General features: G+C 37.3%; 1 protein-coding gene across 4 annotated transcripts in view; it reads right to left on the reverse strand.

Moving 5' to 3' along the window:
- The window catches only part of CSMD3 (CUB and Sushi multiple domains 3), a 1,311,921-nt gene that overhangs the window by 47,572 nt on the left and 1,250,039 nt on the right, over positions 1-14,310 (reverse strand). For all 4 annotated transcript variants that reach the window (XM_081504393.1, XM_081504396.1, XM_081504395.1 and 1 more), the window contains 2 exons: positions 14,013-14,189; positions 619-798 (listed from right to left, as the gene is read on the reverse strand). In XM_081504393.1, coding sequence (XP_081360519.1) covers positions 619-798; positions 14,013-14,189 — 357 coding nt within the window. The remainder of the gene's footprint in view (positions 1-618; positions 799-14,012; positions 14,190-14,310) is intronic.

Genomic DNA, 14,310 nt, shown 5'->3' on the forward strand with positions numbered 1-14,310 from the left:
TATAAAATATTACTTCTATATTGCATTCTTCAAAGAAACAGTTTTACCTTTTAAAAACAAGTAGAGTTCTATAATTCAGGCTGATTGTTTTCAAATTATAGAAGGTTTTTCTCCCATCCTTGAATAACTGACACAGGGGATCACCAAATTAAAGTTCTATTTCATTACAGCTATATTCTCTATTAAATGCTCATTGATCCACATAAATGATGATGGTAATTACGTATCACAGAACATGATATATTTTTTTTTGGCAGTGCCGTGTCAGCATGTGGGGTCTTAGTTCACTGATTAGGGATTGAGCCTGTGCCTCTGCATTAGAAGAGCAGAATCTTAACCACTAGACTGCCAGGGAAGTCCCAGAACATATTTTTGCTGTATTACAGTTCATTGTCATTACTTAGAATGAGATATAACATTTTTGTTAAAAAATTTAAAATCTTATATGTTTTTATCTATATGGTTTAAAAGTAAAGACTGAAGCACTCAATTTTGGTACCAGAAAAAAAGATGAAATGATACAAAAAACACTATTTAAATTTATTTTAAATATGCGTATTAATACAGAAAATATATAGTGGTTATCACTAATAAATATTGACAAAATCATTATCTTACCTCTACAAGTTGGCATTGCTCCACTCCATGTGCCATTAGTTGTACAAGTCCTGATTCTTGAACCATTTAATTCCATTGTGTAGCCTGGCTGGCACATGTAAGAAACATTCTGTCCAACCACATAATCATCTCCGTATCTCAGTCCGTTGGCTGGTATACCTGGGTCTCCACAACTGATTACTATTAATATGGATTGGAAAAGCAGATGGTTAATGTGGCATGTATTTAATGGAGAGGAATAGTAAGCATATGGCATAATTAATATAAAAGTAGGGAAAATTAGTTATTATGTTCATTTTAATGATAAAACATAAGCATATTTAAACCACATACTATCAATTCCTAATTATGACCATTTACTTATTAAAGATTCTATACATATGGACCAAAAATTGTCATTTAGACTCTTAAAATGTTAATATGCTAATATATTGTAGGAAACTCTGATGTGGTAACCTCTTTTAATCTGAATTAAATAATCATAGAGAAGCCATGCTATCGGATCAAGATTTCTAACAGAATGTTTTAAATTTATTCTACTATGTATGGCTACTGAAATCTCTAAATTATGAGGCTTGCTGGACTGAGACCTTATTTTCTGCACAGTATCACTCAACTGGATATTATAATAGTTTTTAATTAAACTGATGTCAGGTACAAAAATAATAATTTTATTGAATAAATGAAAGAATGAATAAACTATAAAATGTGAATTTATCACATACTGGGTGAGATACACAATTTGTAAGCACAATGAAAAAATGAAAATGTCAGTTAGGGATAGAGAAATCAATTTCCCATTTCCACCATCTCATCGTCATCCCAAGTGATAGAACAACCTCAAGGAAATTGCAACCTCCACTCTGGAATGTGCCTGCTTTCTGGATTAGGAGTCAGTAAGAGGCCTATGTCAAGGGCTTGCTATATCTGCCTTCTTATCGTCAGTCCAAGAAAGGGTGAACCACTATCCTGCTCTGCTCTAAGACTCCATGAATACATACAACTCCAACTAGCCCCACCCATACCTGCACCCAGACTCCCATAAAAGGATGGAGAACAAGGTACAATGTGAGCATCCCTCTGGTGATACATGATGGACAGGCTGGGCAGAAAGCATCAGTGGCTCAGAGCGGAGGTGGGAGTGGGAAAGCCAGGCAAGGGCACCAGGTGGTAGGAACTAAAGGCCTATAACACAGCCTAGGAAGACAGGGAGGCAGGGAGGCAGGGAGGCAAATTGCACATGAGCAGAGCAGTGGCTCAGGGTAAAGAATTTGCTTGCTAAGTAGGAGACATGGGTTTGATTCCTGCGTCAGGAAGATCCCCTGGAGAAGGAAATGGCAACCCACTATAATATTCTTGCACACTGTAGGACTTGAATCCCTCAACATATACCCTGGGCAATGTTAGGCTGTATCAGAGCTAGGCACTGCCTCCCCCCCACCAACCCCTTACATTCAGAATCTCTATGGTGAATACAGGGTAGTGAACATCAGTTATTCTCAACTGTAGACTCAGCATTTGTATTTAAGTGCTTGCTGCTCTCCCATACCTGAGGTCTCTCTCCTGCCTTGGCACTTTATTTCACCCCTCTTATTTCTAGTGTCAGGACCTGTGTCTTGTTCTGGTCAACAGAACAAGAATGCCTGGAGAATCCCGTGGACAGAGAAGCCTGATCAGCTAAGTCCAGGAGGTCGTAAAGAGTCAGACACAACTTAGCAATTAAACAATAACAACAAACTCTCCAAACCCTTAGCACATGCTCCATTGTCCCAGTGAACTTCAATTATAAAAGACAAATTCAAAGAGTAAACCATTAAGAATTTGAGACAGCGATCATCGAGTATTAAACCCCAACCACAGGAAACTTTAGAGCATGAAGTTATGTAAATAATGCTGGTCCATAAATCTGTCTCAAATTACATATAAAATTTCTCATTTATGATTATTTTTCCAGTAGTCATGTATGGATGTGAGAGTTGGACCATAAAGAATTGAGGCTTTTGAACTGTGGTGTTTGAGAAGACTCTTGCGAGTCCCTTGGACTGCAAGGAGATCCAACCAGTCCATCCTAAAGGAGATCAGTCCTGAGTGTTCATTGAACCTGAAACTCCAATACTTTGGCCACCTGATGCAAAGAACTGACTCACTGGAAAAGACCCTGATGTTGGGAAAGACTGAAGGCAGGAGGAGAAGGGGACAACAGAGGATGACATGGTTGGATGGCATCACTGACTCAATGGACATGAGTTTGAGTAAATTCTGGGAGTTGGTGACAGACAGGGAGGCCTGGCATGCTGCAGTCCATGGTGTCGCAAAGAGTTGGACACAATTGAGCAACTGAACTGAACTGATGATGCCATATAAGAACTTTCAAAAAGATCAGTGACAACATAAGAAATTTAAGCATATTTAAGTCTAAATATGGCATTTACAAACAAGGTATGTATGTGTATATTCATTTATGAACAAGGCATAATAGAGATCATATATATAAGCTTCCCTTGTAGCTCAGTTGGTAAAGAATCTGGCTGCAATACAGGAGACCTGGGTTCGATTCCTGGGCCGGAAATATCCCCTGGAGAAGGAAATGGCAATGAACTCCAGTATTCTTGCCTGGAGAATCCCATGGACAGAGGCACCTGGCAGGCTACAGTCCACGGGGTCACAAGAGTTGAACACGAATTAGTGACTAAACCACCAAACCACCATAAGCCATAAAAGTACTATTTTGAAAACCATTATTTGAGCACACTTGGCTAAATGCACTCTTGTGGCTAAGAGAAAAAAGGAAAACAGAAGGTTACACATTTCCTTTTCTGGAGACAAAATCAAGTGGCAAACCAGCCTTTCAGTATTTTTTTTTTTTTTGCCTTTTGAATCACTTTTTTTTTCATGAAAGGATGAATAATTTTACCAGGTAAATCTAGGTTATATTGTCTCATTTTCATTTTTAATAATTTCTAGTATTTTGGATGTCTAGGGTTAAAGACCAAAAATAGATTAAGACAAAGAAGACCTTAATGACAATTAAATTCTACTGTATTTTATTAACTTACCATTAAAAATTATGAATTCCAAGGTTTCTTTCATATTAATTTAATCTGTTGAGCCAGGAAGTTTTAGGACCATGAATGATGACATTTAAATTACAGAACAATATTCACAACACTCCATTTGATAATCCTCAGAACCCCCAAGAGCTTCCTGAAATCACACTCATTGATGTTTCCATCTGACTCCTAATAAGAGCTCTGTGTATAGAATGATTTTTGTTCTTTTCATTATTGATGAGGAAAATATTTTTTTTAATTGTAAAACTGAGTTGGATAGAAAATCAAGTCCTGCTTATTTACCAAAATGTTTCAATTCATTTTGCAGTTTTAAAATGTGTAATCATATAAAAAAAGTTTGACTTCAATTTATTTTCTTTTATTTTACTTTTTTTATATTTTATATAAGTTATTTTATATCTTTAATCTAGATTTAAAATTAAGACGAAGAAAAATTAAAGTGAATACCAACAGATAAGTATTGTTTTCTGGGCAGTACTTTACAGACTGAATCAGAATTCTAGCAAGAAAGAACAGCTAACCCAATCGTAAGGCACATGAGCTGAGTGAGATGTAGCCACCGAAAGAGAGGACAGAGGGTTTATTTTAGAGAGGCGTTGAGAAAGAGTTCTGGCAGCATCACGAATGGAATGCCTGATAACAACAGCTTCAGAAGGATTTGTCTGGTGGCTTCATAATGAAGCAAAGGCCAGTCAAAGAGGCAGTTTCCAACAGCAACAATCTTTGTACATAGCACCTGCTCCACAAGTCAATTCATTCACCACCAGCTTGTTTTCAGCAACAAAAAGAGGCTTTTAGGTTTTTTTTTTTGTTTTTTTTTTTAGGACTGTACCCTAAAATTCAGAGACATTAGTGCATAACAGCAGGTTGCTGTGATTTAATGCAAGAAAATCTCTTCTAAGGTCACCAGAATCCTTTATGCACACAGCATGAGTGTATGCACGTGCACTCATCCACACACTCACACCACAGTAAACCTCATGGAGACAGTTATTTTGTCTATTTCCTTTAGAATTATCTAAGCCTAGTCTAGTGCATGACTCATAAGAGATTAAATAAATACTTGTTTGAAGAGTAAATGAATATGTAAGGAATGATTAAATAACTCAGATTCTCAAAAATACGTAAACTGAAAGGTTTGAATTTGGTTTTGTGGGAACTTTTCTCAATAGTTTCTATCATGTAATTGATGCCCATTTGATATTATTTATGATACATCTAAGTATAAACCTTTATAGCCAATATAAAACATAACTGTGGTATTTCTAGTCAATCTATGCCACTTCAAACCTACTTTCTCCTTTAGCTTCTTAAATGAGCATTATAAATCTGCATTTTTAAATAGAATATCAATATAACACAAATTATTTTTTACTCAGTATCTAATGAACATATTTGCATGGTTATACATATAGATCCATGTGACTTGTTTTTAATGACATGACATTCCCTTGCATGGATATACATGCAACATGATTCATGTAATCAAACCCATGTGACTGATAGTTGAGCTATTTTCCCACTGGCCACAAAGCAGCAATGGATATGTTTACTTGGGCATTATGACACATGTGGTTTGCTGGGTTTCAAGTCAAGAACAGAGTTCTACTCTAGCACAGTGAAGTTCCAGAAAGGTGGTCAAGCTATCTCCATGGTAACACTTCTGATTCTATACAATCTCCTAATTCAGAAGTCAGTTTCCCTTTTTTGTATCTCAGTAAGGTAAGCTTTCTTCATATTAACTTTGGCACTATTGACATTCCAAACCAATCCCTCTTGGCCGCTTTTTATGCATTGGGAATGTTTAACATTGATCTCTACTTATTAGATACCAATAGCACATGCCACTCACTCACACTATGACAGTCAAATATATGTCCAGACACTGCCAAATGTCCCCCGGGAAGCAAAATCACCCCTAAGTGAGAGCACAGCACTGAAGGTTAGCCCTCTTCTGGAGACAAATACTCTCTTCCAACAACACAAGCGACAACTCTACACATGGACATCACCAGATGGTCAATATGAAATCAGACTGATTATATTCTTTACAGCTGAAGATGTAGAAGCTCTATACGGTCAGCAAAAACAAGACTGGGAGCTGACTATGGCTCAGATCATGAACTCCTTATTGCAAAATTCAGACTTAAATTAAAGTACAGAAAACCACTAAACCATTGAGGTAAAAAGTCCTAGGAGCCAAGGTATGCTGGCATAAGTCTTTTTGAAGGATGTCCATTATGGCCATTATCCCTACCATAGTTTGGCCTCAGGACAAAATACAGGGAGGAAACAGAGCCCCACCCATCAAGAGAAAACTGGATTAAAGATTTACTAAGCATGATTCCAGCACAGCCAGTCCCTCCCAGCAGGAAGCATCCACAAGCCTCTTACCCATCATAGGACAGATAGAATGAAAATCACAATCACAGAAAACTAACCAAACTGATCACAAAGATCACAGCCTTGTTTAACTCAATGAAACTATGAGCCATGCCATGTAGGGTCATCCAAGATGGATGGGTCATGGCAGAAAGCTCTGACAAACTGTGGTCCACTGGAGAAAGGAATGGCAAACCACTTCAGTATTCTTGTCTTGAGAACCCCATGAACAGTATGAAAAGGCAAAAGATATGACACCGAAAGATGATCTCCCCAGGTTGGTAGGTGCCAAGTATGCTACTGGAGAAGAGTGGAGAAATAACTCCAGAAAGAATGAAGAGATGGAGTCAAAGTGAAAACAATGCCCAGTTGTGGACGTGACTGGTGATGGAAGTAAAGTCCAAAGCTGTAAAGAACAATACTGCATAGGAACCTGGAATGTTAGGTCTATGAATCAAGGTGAATTGGAAGTGGTCAAACGGGAGATGGCAAGAGTGAACAATGACATTTCAGGAATCAGTGAACTAAAATGGACCAGAATGTGCGAATTTAATTCAGATAAGTATTAAATCTATTATAATGGCAAGAATCCCTTAGAAGAAAAGAAGCAGCCCTCCTAGTCAACAGAAGAGTCTGAAATGCAGTACTTGGGTGCAATCTCAAAATGACAGAATGATCTCTGTTCATTTCCAAGGCAAACCATTCAATATCACAGTAATCCAAATCTATGCTCCAAGCACTAATGCCAAAGAAGCTGAAGCTGAACAGTTCTATGATGACCTACAAGACCTTATAGAATTAACATCAAAAAAAGATATCCTTTTCATCAGAGGGGACTGGAATGCCAAGTTCAGTTCAGTTCAGTAGCTCAGTTGTGTCCAACTCTTTGTGAACACATGGACTGCAGCATGCTAGGCCTCCCTGTCCATCACCAACTTCTGGAGTTTACTCAAACTCATGTCCATTGAATCGGATATGCCATCCAAACGTTTCATCCTCTGTCATCCCCTTTTCCTCCTGCCTTCAATCTTTCCCAGCACCAGGGTCTTTTTAAATGAGTCAGTTCTTTGTATCAGGTGGCCAAAGTACTGGAGTTTCAGCTTCAACATCAGTCCTGCCAATGAACATTCAGGACTAATTTCCTTTAGGATGGATTGGTTGGATTTCCTTGCAGTCCAAGGAACTCTCAAGAGTCTTCTCCAACACCACAGTTCAAAGCATCAATTCTTCGGTGCTCAGCTTTCTTTATAGTCCAACTCTCATATCCATACATGACTACTGGAAAAACCATAGCCTTGACTAGATGGACCTTTGTTGGCAAAGAAATGTCTCTGCTTTTTAATATGCTGTCTAGGATGGTCATAACTTTCCTTCAAAGGAGCAAGTGTCTTTTAATTTCATGGCTGCAGTCACCATCTGCAGTGATTTTGGAGCCCAGAAAAATAAAGTCTGCCACTGTTTTCACTGTTTCTCCATCTATTTGCCATGAAGTGATGGGACCAGATGTCATGATCTTAGTTTTCTAAATGTTGAGCTTTAAGCCAATGTTTTCATTCTCCTCTTTCACTTTCATCAAGAGGCTCTTTAGTTCTTCTTCACTTTCTGCCATAAGGGTGGTGTCATCTGCATATCTGAGGTTATTGATATTTCTCCCAGCAATCCTGATTCTTGCTTGTGATTCATCCAGCCCAGCGTTTCTCATGATATACTCTGCATATAAGTTAAATAAGCAGGGTGACAATATGCAGCCTTGACGTACTCCTTTTCCTATTTGGAACCAGACTGTTGTTCCATGTCCAGTTCTAACTGTTGCTTCCTGACCTGCATACAGATTTCTCAAGAGGCAGATCAGGTGGTCTGGTATTCCCATCTGTTGAAGAATTTTCTACATTTTATGTGATCCACACAGGCAAAGGCTTTGGCATAGTCAACAAAGCAGAAATAGATGTTTTTCTGGAACTCTCTTGCTTTTTCGATGATCCAGTGAATGTTGGCAATTTGATATCTGGTTCCTCTGCTTTTTCTAAAGCCAGCTTGAACATCTGGAAGTTCACCGTTCACATATTGTTGAAGCCTGGCTTGGAGAATTTTGAGCATTATTTTGCTAGTGTGTGCTGCTGCTGCTGCTGCTAAGTCACTTCAGTCGTGTCCGACTCTGTGCGACATGAGTGCAACTGTGTGGTAGTTTGAGTAGTCTTTGGTATTGCCTTTCTCTGGGATTGGAAAGAAAACTGACCTTTTACAGTCCTGTGGCCACTGCTGAGTTTTCCAAATTTGCTGGCATATTGAGTTCAGTACTTGGACAGAATCGTCTTTTAGGATTTGAAATAGCTCATCTGGAATTCCATCACCTCCACTAGCTTTGTTCTTAGTGATGCTTCCTAAGGTCCACTTGACTTCACATTCCAGGATGTCTGGCTCTAGGTGAGTGATCACACCATCATGGTTATCTGGGTCATGAAGATCTTTTTTGTACAGTTATTCTGTGTATTCTTGCCACCTCTTCTTAATATCTTCTGCTTCTGTTAGGTCCATACCATTTCTGTCCTTTATTGAGCTCATCTTTGCATGATGACCTTGGTATCTCTAATTTTTTTGAAGAGATCTCTAGTCTTTCCTACTCTATTTTTTCCCTCTATTTCTTTGCACTGATCAGTGAAGAAGTCTTTCTTATCTCTCCTTGCTATTCTTTGGAACTCTGTATTCAAATGGGTATATCTTTCCTTTTTTCCTTTGCTTTTTGCTTTTCTTCTTTTCACAGCTATTTTAAGGCCTCCTCAGACAGTCATTTTGCTTTTTTGCATTGTAGGAAAAAGTAGGAAGTTAAGAGATACCTGGAGTAACAGGCTAGTTTGGCTTTGGAGTACAAAATGAAGCAGGGTAAAGGCTAAGAGTTTTGCCAAGAGAATGCACTGGTCACAGCCAACACTCTCTTCCAACAACATAAATGCTAACAAATGGTAAACACTGAATTACATTTTTATTTATGCATAAATATAATAACAATTTGAATGAAAAGGAAAAAAGGAAAGTTTTGTTTTGCTTAGGTGAGTTTTCCAAAAATCGGAATCAGGAATGTGGTTTAGAAATTTAGTCCAATACTTTAAATTTTTTTCATACATAGTTTAATTCAATTCATATTTATATCCTTGTATATAGATACTATAAAAAATGGCCTCAAAAGATAATTATATTAATTCAAAACTTGGGAAAAATATATTTTATTTGAACTTATAGTTTCATTTATTTCTAAGAAATTTAAAAATTAATTCAGTGGGAAATTTTCTCCACTTATGTGGTAGAAATTATTGCTCAGTGGTGAGCTCTGTCAGTAGTTGTTGTTTAGTCACTAATTCATGTCTGACTTTGTGACTCAATGGAATGTAGCACTCCAGGATTCCCTGTACTTTACTGTCTCTCGGAGTTTGCTCAAATTCATGTACATTGAGTTGGTAATGCCATCCAACCATCTCCTCCCCTGTCACCCCCTTCTTCTCCTGCCCTCAGTCTTTCCAGCATCATGGTCTTTTCCACTGAGTCAGCTCTTTGCATCAGGTGGCCAAGTATTGAAGCTTCAGTTTCAGCACCAGGACTTATAGGCAATATTCAGATTGATTTCCTTTAGGATTGACTGGTATGATCTCCTTGCTGTCCAAGGGACTCTCAAGAGTCTTCTGCAGCACCAGAATTCAGATGCATCAATTCTTCGGCCATCTTTATGGTCCAACTCTCACATCTGTACATGATTACTGTAAAACCAAAGCTTTGTCTAGATGGCCCTTCGTCAGCAAAGTGATATCCCAGGATTTTTAATACATTATCTGTGTTTACCATAGGTTTTCTCCCAAGAAGGAAGCGTCTTATACTTTTGTGGCTGCACCAAAATCCACAGTGATTTTGGAGCCCAAGAATATAAAATCTGTTTCCATTTACACATTTTCCCCATCTATTTGCCATGAAGTATTGGGACTGGATGCCATGATTTTAGTTTTTTGAATGTTGAATTTTAAACCAGCTTTTTCACTCTCCTCTTTCAGCCTCATCAAGAGTCTCTTTAGTTCCTCTTCACTTTCTGCCATTTGAGTAGTGTCATCTGTATATTTGAGGTTGTTTTTATTTCTCCCAGAATCTTGATTCCAGGCTGTGAGTCATCCAACCTGGCATTTCACATGATGCACTCAGCATATAATTTAAATAAATTGAGGGACAATTTGCAGCCTTGATGTACTCCCTTCCCAATACGGAACCAGTTCCATATCCAGTTCTAACTGTTGCTTCTTGACTTGCAACCAGGTTTCTCAGAAGAGAGGTAAGGTGGTCTGATATTCTTATCTTTTAAAAAATTTTCCACAATTTGTTAAGATTCACACAAAGTTAGTAGTTTAGTAAGTCAATTAAATGATTTGGTGCCTCAGTTTCCTGAACTATGCATGTGAGTCTATGCCATAATCTCTTCCAGCTCTAAAGTTACACTATTCTATCAATCATATGTTTAAATCAACTTCCATTGCAAATTAACGAGAAAGACTCTGAAACTCTAGTTCGAAGCAATTGATCACTGTGTAGAAACATTTTCAGTATTTAAAATTCTTTAATTATAAAAGTTTAATTTGTTTTAATTTCCACTGAAACTTCTCTCTATGTTCTTTTTGGAAGGATAATTTTAGTTCTGCCTTTGGTTTGGGTTGCTACTAGGTTTTGGCAGGTTTTTTTGCCTAAATCAAAAAAGATTTAAAGAAGTAAATCAACAATTAAAGTTCTCAGTTTTCAGTTTAACAGTAATATATCATTTAAAAGCTAATGCTTGAAATGTCTTACTGAACATAATACTTCTCCTTAAAGGACTTACACAAAAAAAGAGTTTATATTTTGATATGTTATTTCCTACCAGTCTGTCTTGATTGAGTGTTTTTAACTTGGTTAAAAATTTCCTAAGCAAAACAAAGACGATTCAGTAAAAAATTTAATGCAATTTCAGTCTTAAGAATTTAGGATGTGTTTATCTTTACTAAGATTGGCAAACACTTTGGATAAACACTTAGGTATTTACCCATGAATAAGTGAAATTGTTACTCAACATGAAAAAATGCGTTACTCAGTAGATTTCCTTTACTCTGAATGTATTCATTATTTAATTCTTTTTCATAACTGTATATTGAAAACACTTTCCCTAATGACTCAGCAGGTGGGTAAAGAATTTACCTGCAATGCAGGAGATACAGGAGACTCGGGTTTCATTTCTGGGTCGGGAAGATCCCCTGGAGGAGGACGTGGCAACCCACTGCAGTATTCTTGCCTGGAGAATTCCTTGGACAGAGGAGCCTGGTAGGCTACAGTCCAAAGTGTCACAAAGAATCAGACATGACTGAGTGACTAACACTTGCATATACCAAAAACATGTGCCATGTTATGTATAAAATTACAAGCCCTTTCTACAAGTATTTTAAAATGGAGTGGAATGGTTAAGTCATATGTACTAATAGCTAGAAGAAAGCTCATATGAGATATTTGAGTCCGTTAACAACTGTTTACTCAATTTACATATCATGTGCTAGAGGGTCAATGAGATAAAACAGCCCTGATTCCTGTTGCCCTTTGAAGTTTATAGTTTAGTGGTATAAGTAATTGCCATAGAAGAGTTAAATAGTGTAGAGAGAGATCAGTTTTAGCCAAAAGGGATATGAGGAAGAGGTGCCCTAAGAAGGGTTTTTTCCAAATGTGCCATTTGAGCTAATATTTCAAGGGTACTGGGTAAGAGTTTTAAAGGTTCAGGTAGGGTGGTATAGTATGAAAACAACAAAGCCTATTTGTCCAGGGGATCTTCCCAACCCAGGGATTGAACTCATGTCATGTGCATTGCAGGCAGATTCTTTACCATCTGAGACACCAGGGAAGCCCTATAGTATGAAAAGAGTAAAGCATATTTGTTAATTGTTAAATTGTTCAGTTTTACAAAAATGAAACATTTTCAAAGAAAGTGGGAGACCTTCTTTCCTTCAAAATAGAAAAACAAGGAAGTTGTTTTAAAACAACTCCTCAAACCTACCCCCCTCCAAAAAAAAAAAAAATACAACTTTCATCAGGCAGCAAAGCACAGTAATCCTCGAGTGACAGGAAACAAATGAGATAAGTGCTATGACTGCCTCATCTTACTACCCAAAGAGATTTTTTCAGCAGGCACAGGAAGAAGGACCCCATGCAGAGCCAAGTGGATTCCCTGAGTTCTAAAGATGGATTGGACAGGAATGGACAAAAGGGAACTTTATGAGATGGAGTACAAGAGAGGACACACATTCACAGAGATCTTTGGAGACCTAGGAGAAAAACTGATTAAGCCATGACCAAACTGTCCAAAGTTAAATAAAGAACTACTCCCAAAGATGAGATTTAACAGTATCTGGTACTGACACAAGGCCAGGAATATTACTCATTACTGACTCAAATCAATAACTGGAAAATATTTTGCTACTGCAGATTTGGCTGATTATTCTAATAGTGCTTATTTCAACAAACTTTGAGCCATAGTTTGTCCTCACCTTTCAAGAGACAAAACAGTCACACAGTATCTCAACAGCCTTGTCATCACACAGTTTTCAAGCAAGATATTAACTATTAATACAACCAACTTTCTCCAGAATCACAAATACAACATGGCATTACTTTGATGGCATCCTCCTAAGAATAGATTGTTTTCAGTCATTTATTCAGGAAGTACAAATTCTCACAAAGGAGCTAAAGAAAAAAAAGTGGCAGGGGATGGATCATTGACTCACACACAGTACAAGGTCTATCTTATATATTTCTGGAAATTACTAGATCAGCCAAGAGTGGATCCACTACTGACACCATCAAGAACTATTGACCTTCTCAACACCAACATCTTTTTGAATCCTGGAAGCAGCATGCTCCTCATTTACAAATTTTACTTATGCTCATTTATTTTGATATTCACAAACTATTTTTAATGAAGGCCTCTATTTCAAAAGTATAATCTGTTCATTCAAAGACTTTAGCAACTTCTCATAACTCCTTGAGTGAGTCTCTGAACATACATAAAATAGCTCTTCTTTCAAAAATTTCATGATTTATATGATGCTGCTGCAGTTCCTCTTAATTAATATAAGCAGCCATGATTTTCCAATGGATAGATTATTGTTGGTTAAGTAAATTCTATTTTTTCCATAGGTAAGCATTAATTTATATATAGGAATTTTAAGTACATTAAAAAATCTATCAAGTGGGTAATTTCTTTATGATGCTGAATCACTAGAATGCCATAAGTTTTTTACATCTCAAGAGGGCAAATCTGCCACTAAGATTTCCCTAAACAGTGCAAGAACCCATAAATAATCAGTCTGCTTTTTAAAAAAAGTTAACAATTAATATGTATGAGATTGGCAAAATAAAATTTCATTCTATTTTTAGTCTTGAATGTTGTGTATTTAGTCTTGATTATAGGGGATAATTCATCTCTATTTTTAATATACTGTAAAATTATATTTAATAACACTTATTTTCTGTGATCCCTCTTTTCTCTGCCTATATAATACCTTGGAAGCTGAATCTTAAACTCACTAGTATACACGCGACCATAACACTACTATCATTTTTAATGTGACAGTGAAAGAGTTAGCAGCTCAGTCGTGTCTGACTCTTTGCCACCCTATGGACTAGAGCCCACCAGGTTCCTTTGTCCATGGAGTCCTTCAGGCAAGAATACTGGAGTGGGTTGCCATTCCCTTCTCCTTGGGATCTTCCCAACCCAGGGATTGAACCCAGGTCTCCTGCATTGCAGGCAGATTCCTTATGGTCTGAACCACCCATAAATATTTAAACTCTTGCCTGGTTTGATTAATTATAATACAAAACACAGACATACATGTTTATATGACAACTTTTCATACATCTAGTGATATTTCAAAATATTGACAAGAAACTTACTTGTACAGTTAGGCAAAGTTCCAGACCATGTTCCATTGGCTGTGCACTGCCTAACTGAAGGTCCAGAAAGGATATATCCCTCCACGCAGGAATAAATGACTGAACTAGAAAATGTTGTGCCATCAATCCGAAAGACTTTTCCATTGGCTGTTGTCCCAGGGTTACCACACTGTACAGCTATAAAACAAAATGGTCAAGAGTATATATAAAAATAGTGCATTCAGGAATCCTCTCACGAACAGTTAAGGGATAAATGATTGTTTCAAATTATCCAAAGAAGCTATAAAAATCCTCTAAG

This window comes from Giraffa tippelskirchi, chromosome 6, assembly GCF_054371585.1.
Source record: "Giraffa tippelskirchi isolate mGirTip1 chromosome 6, T2T-mGirTip1v1.2.pri, whole genome shotgun sequence".
Taxonomy (NCBI): Eukaryota; Metazoa; Chordata; class Mammalia; order Artiodactyla; family Giraffidae; genus Giraffa; species Giraffa tippelskirchi.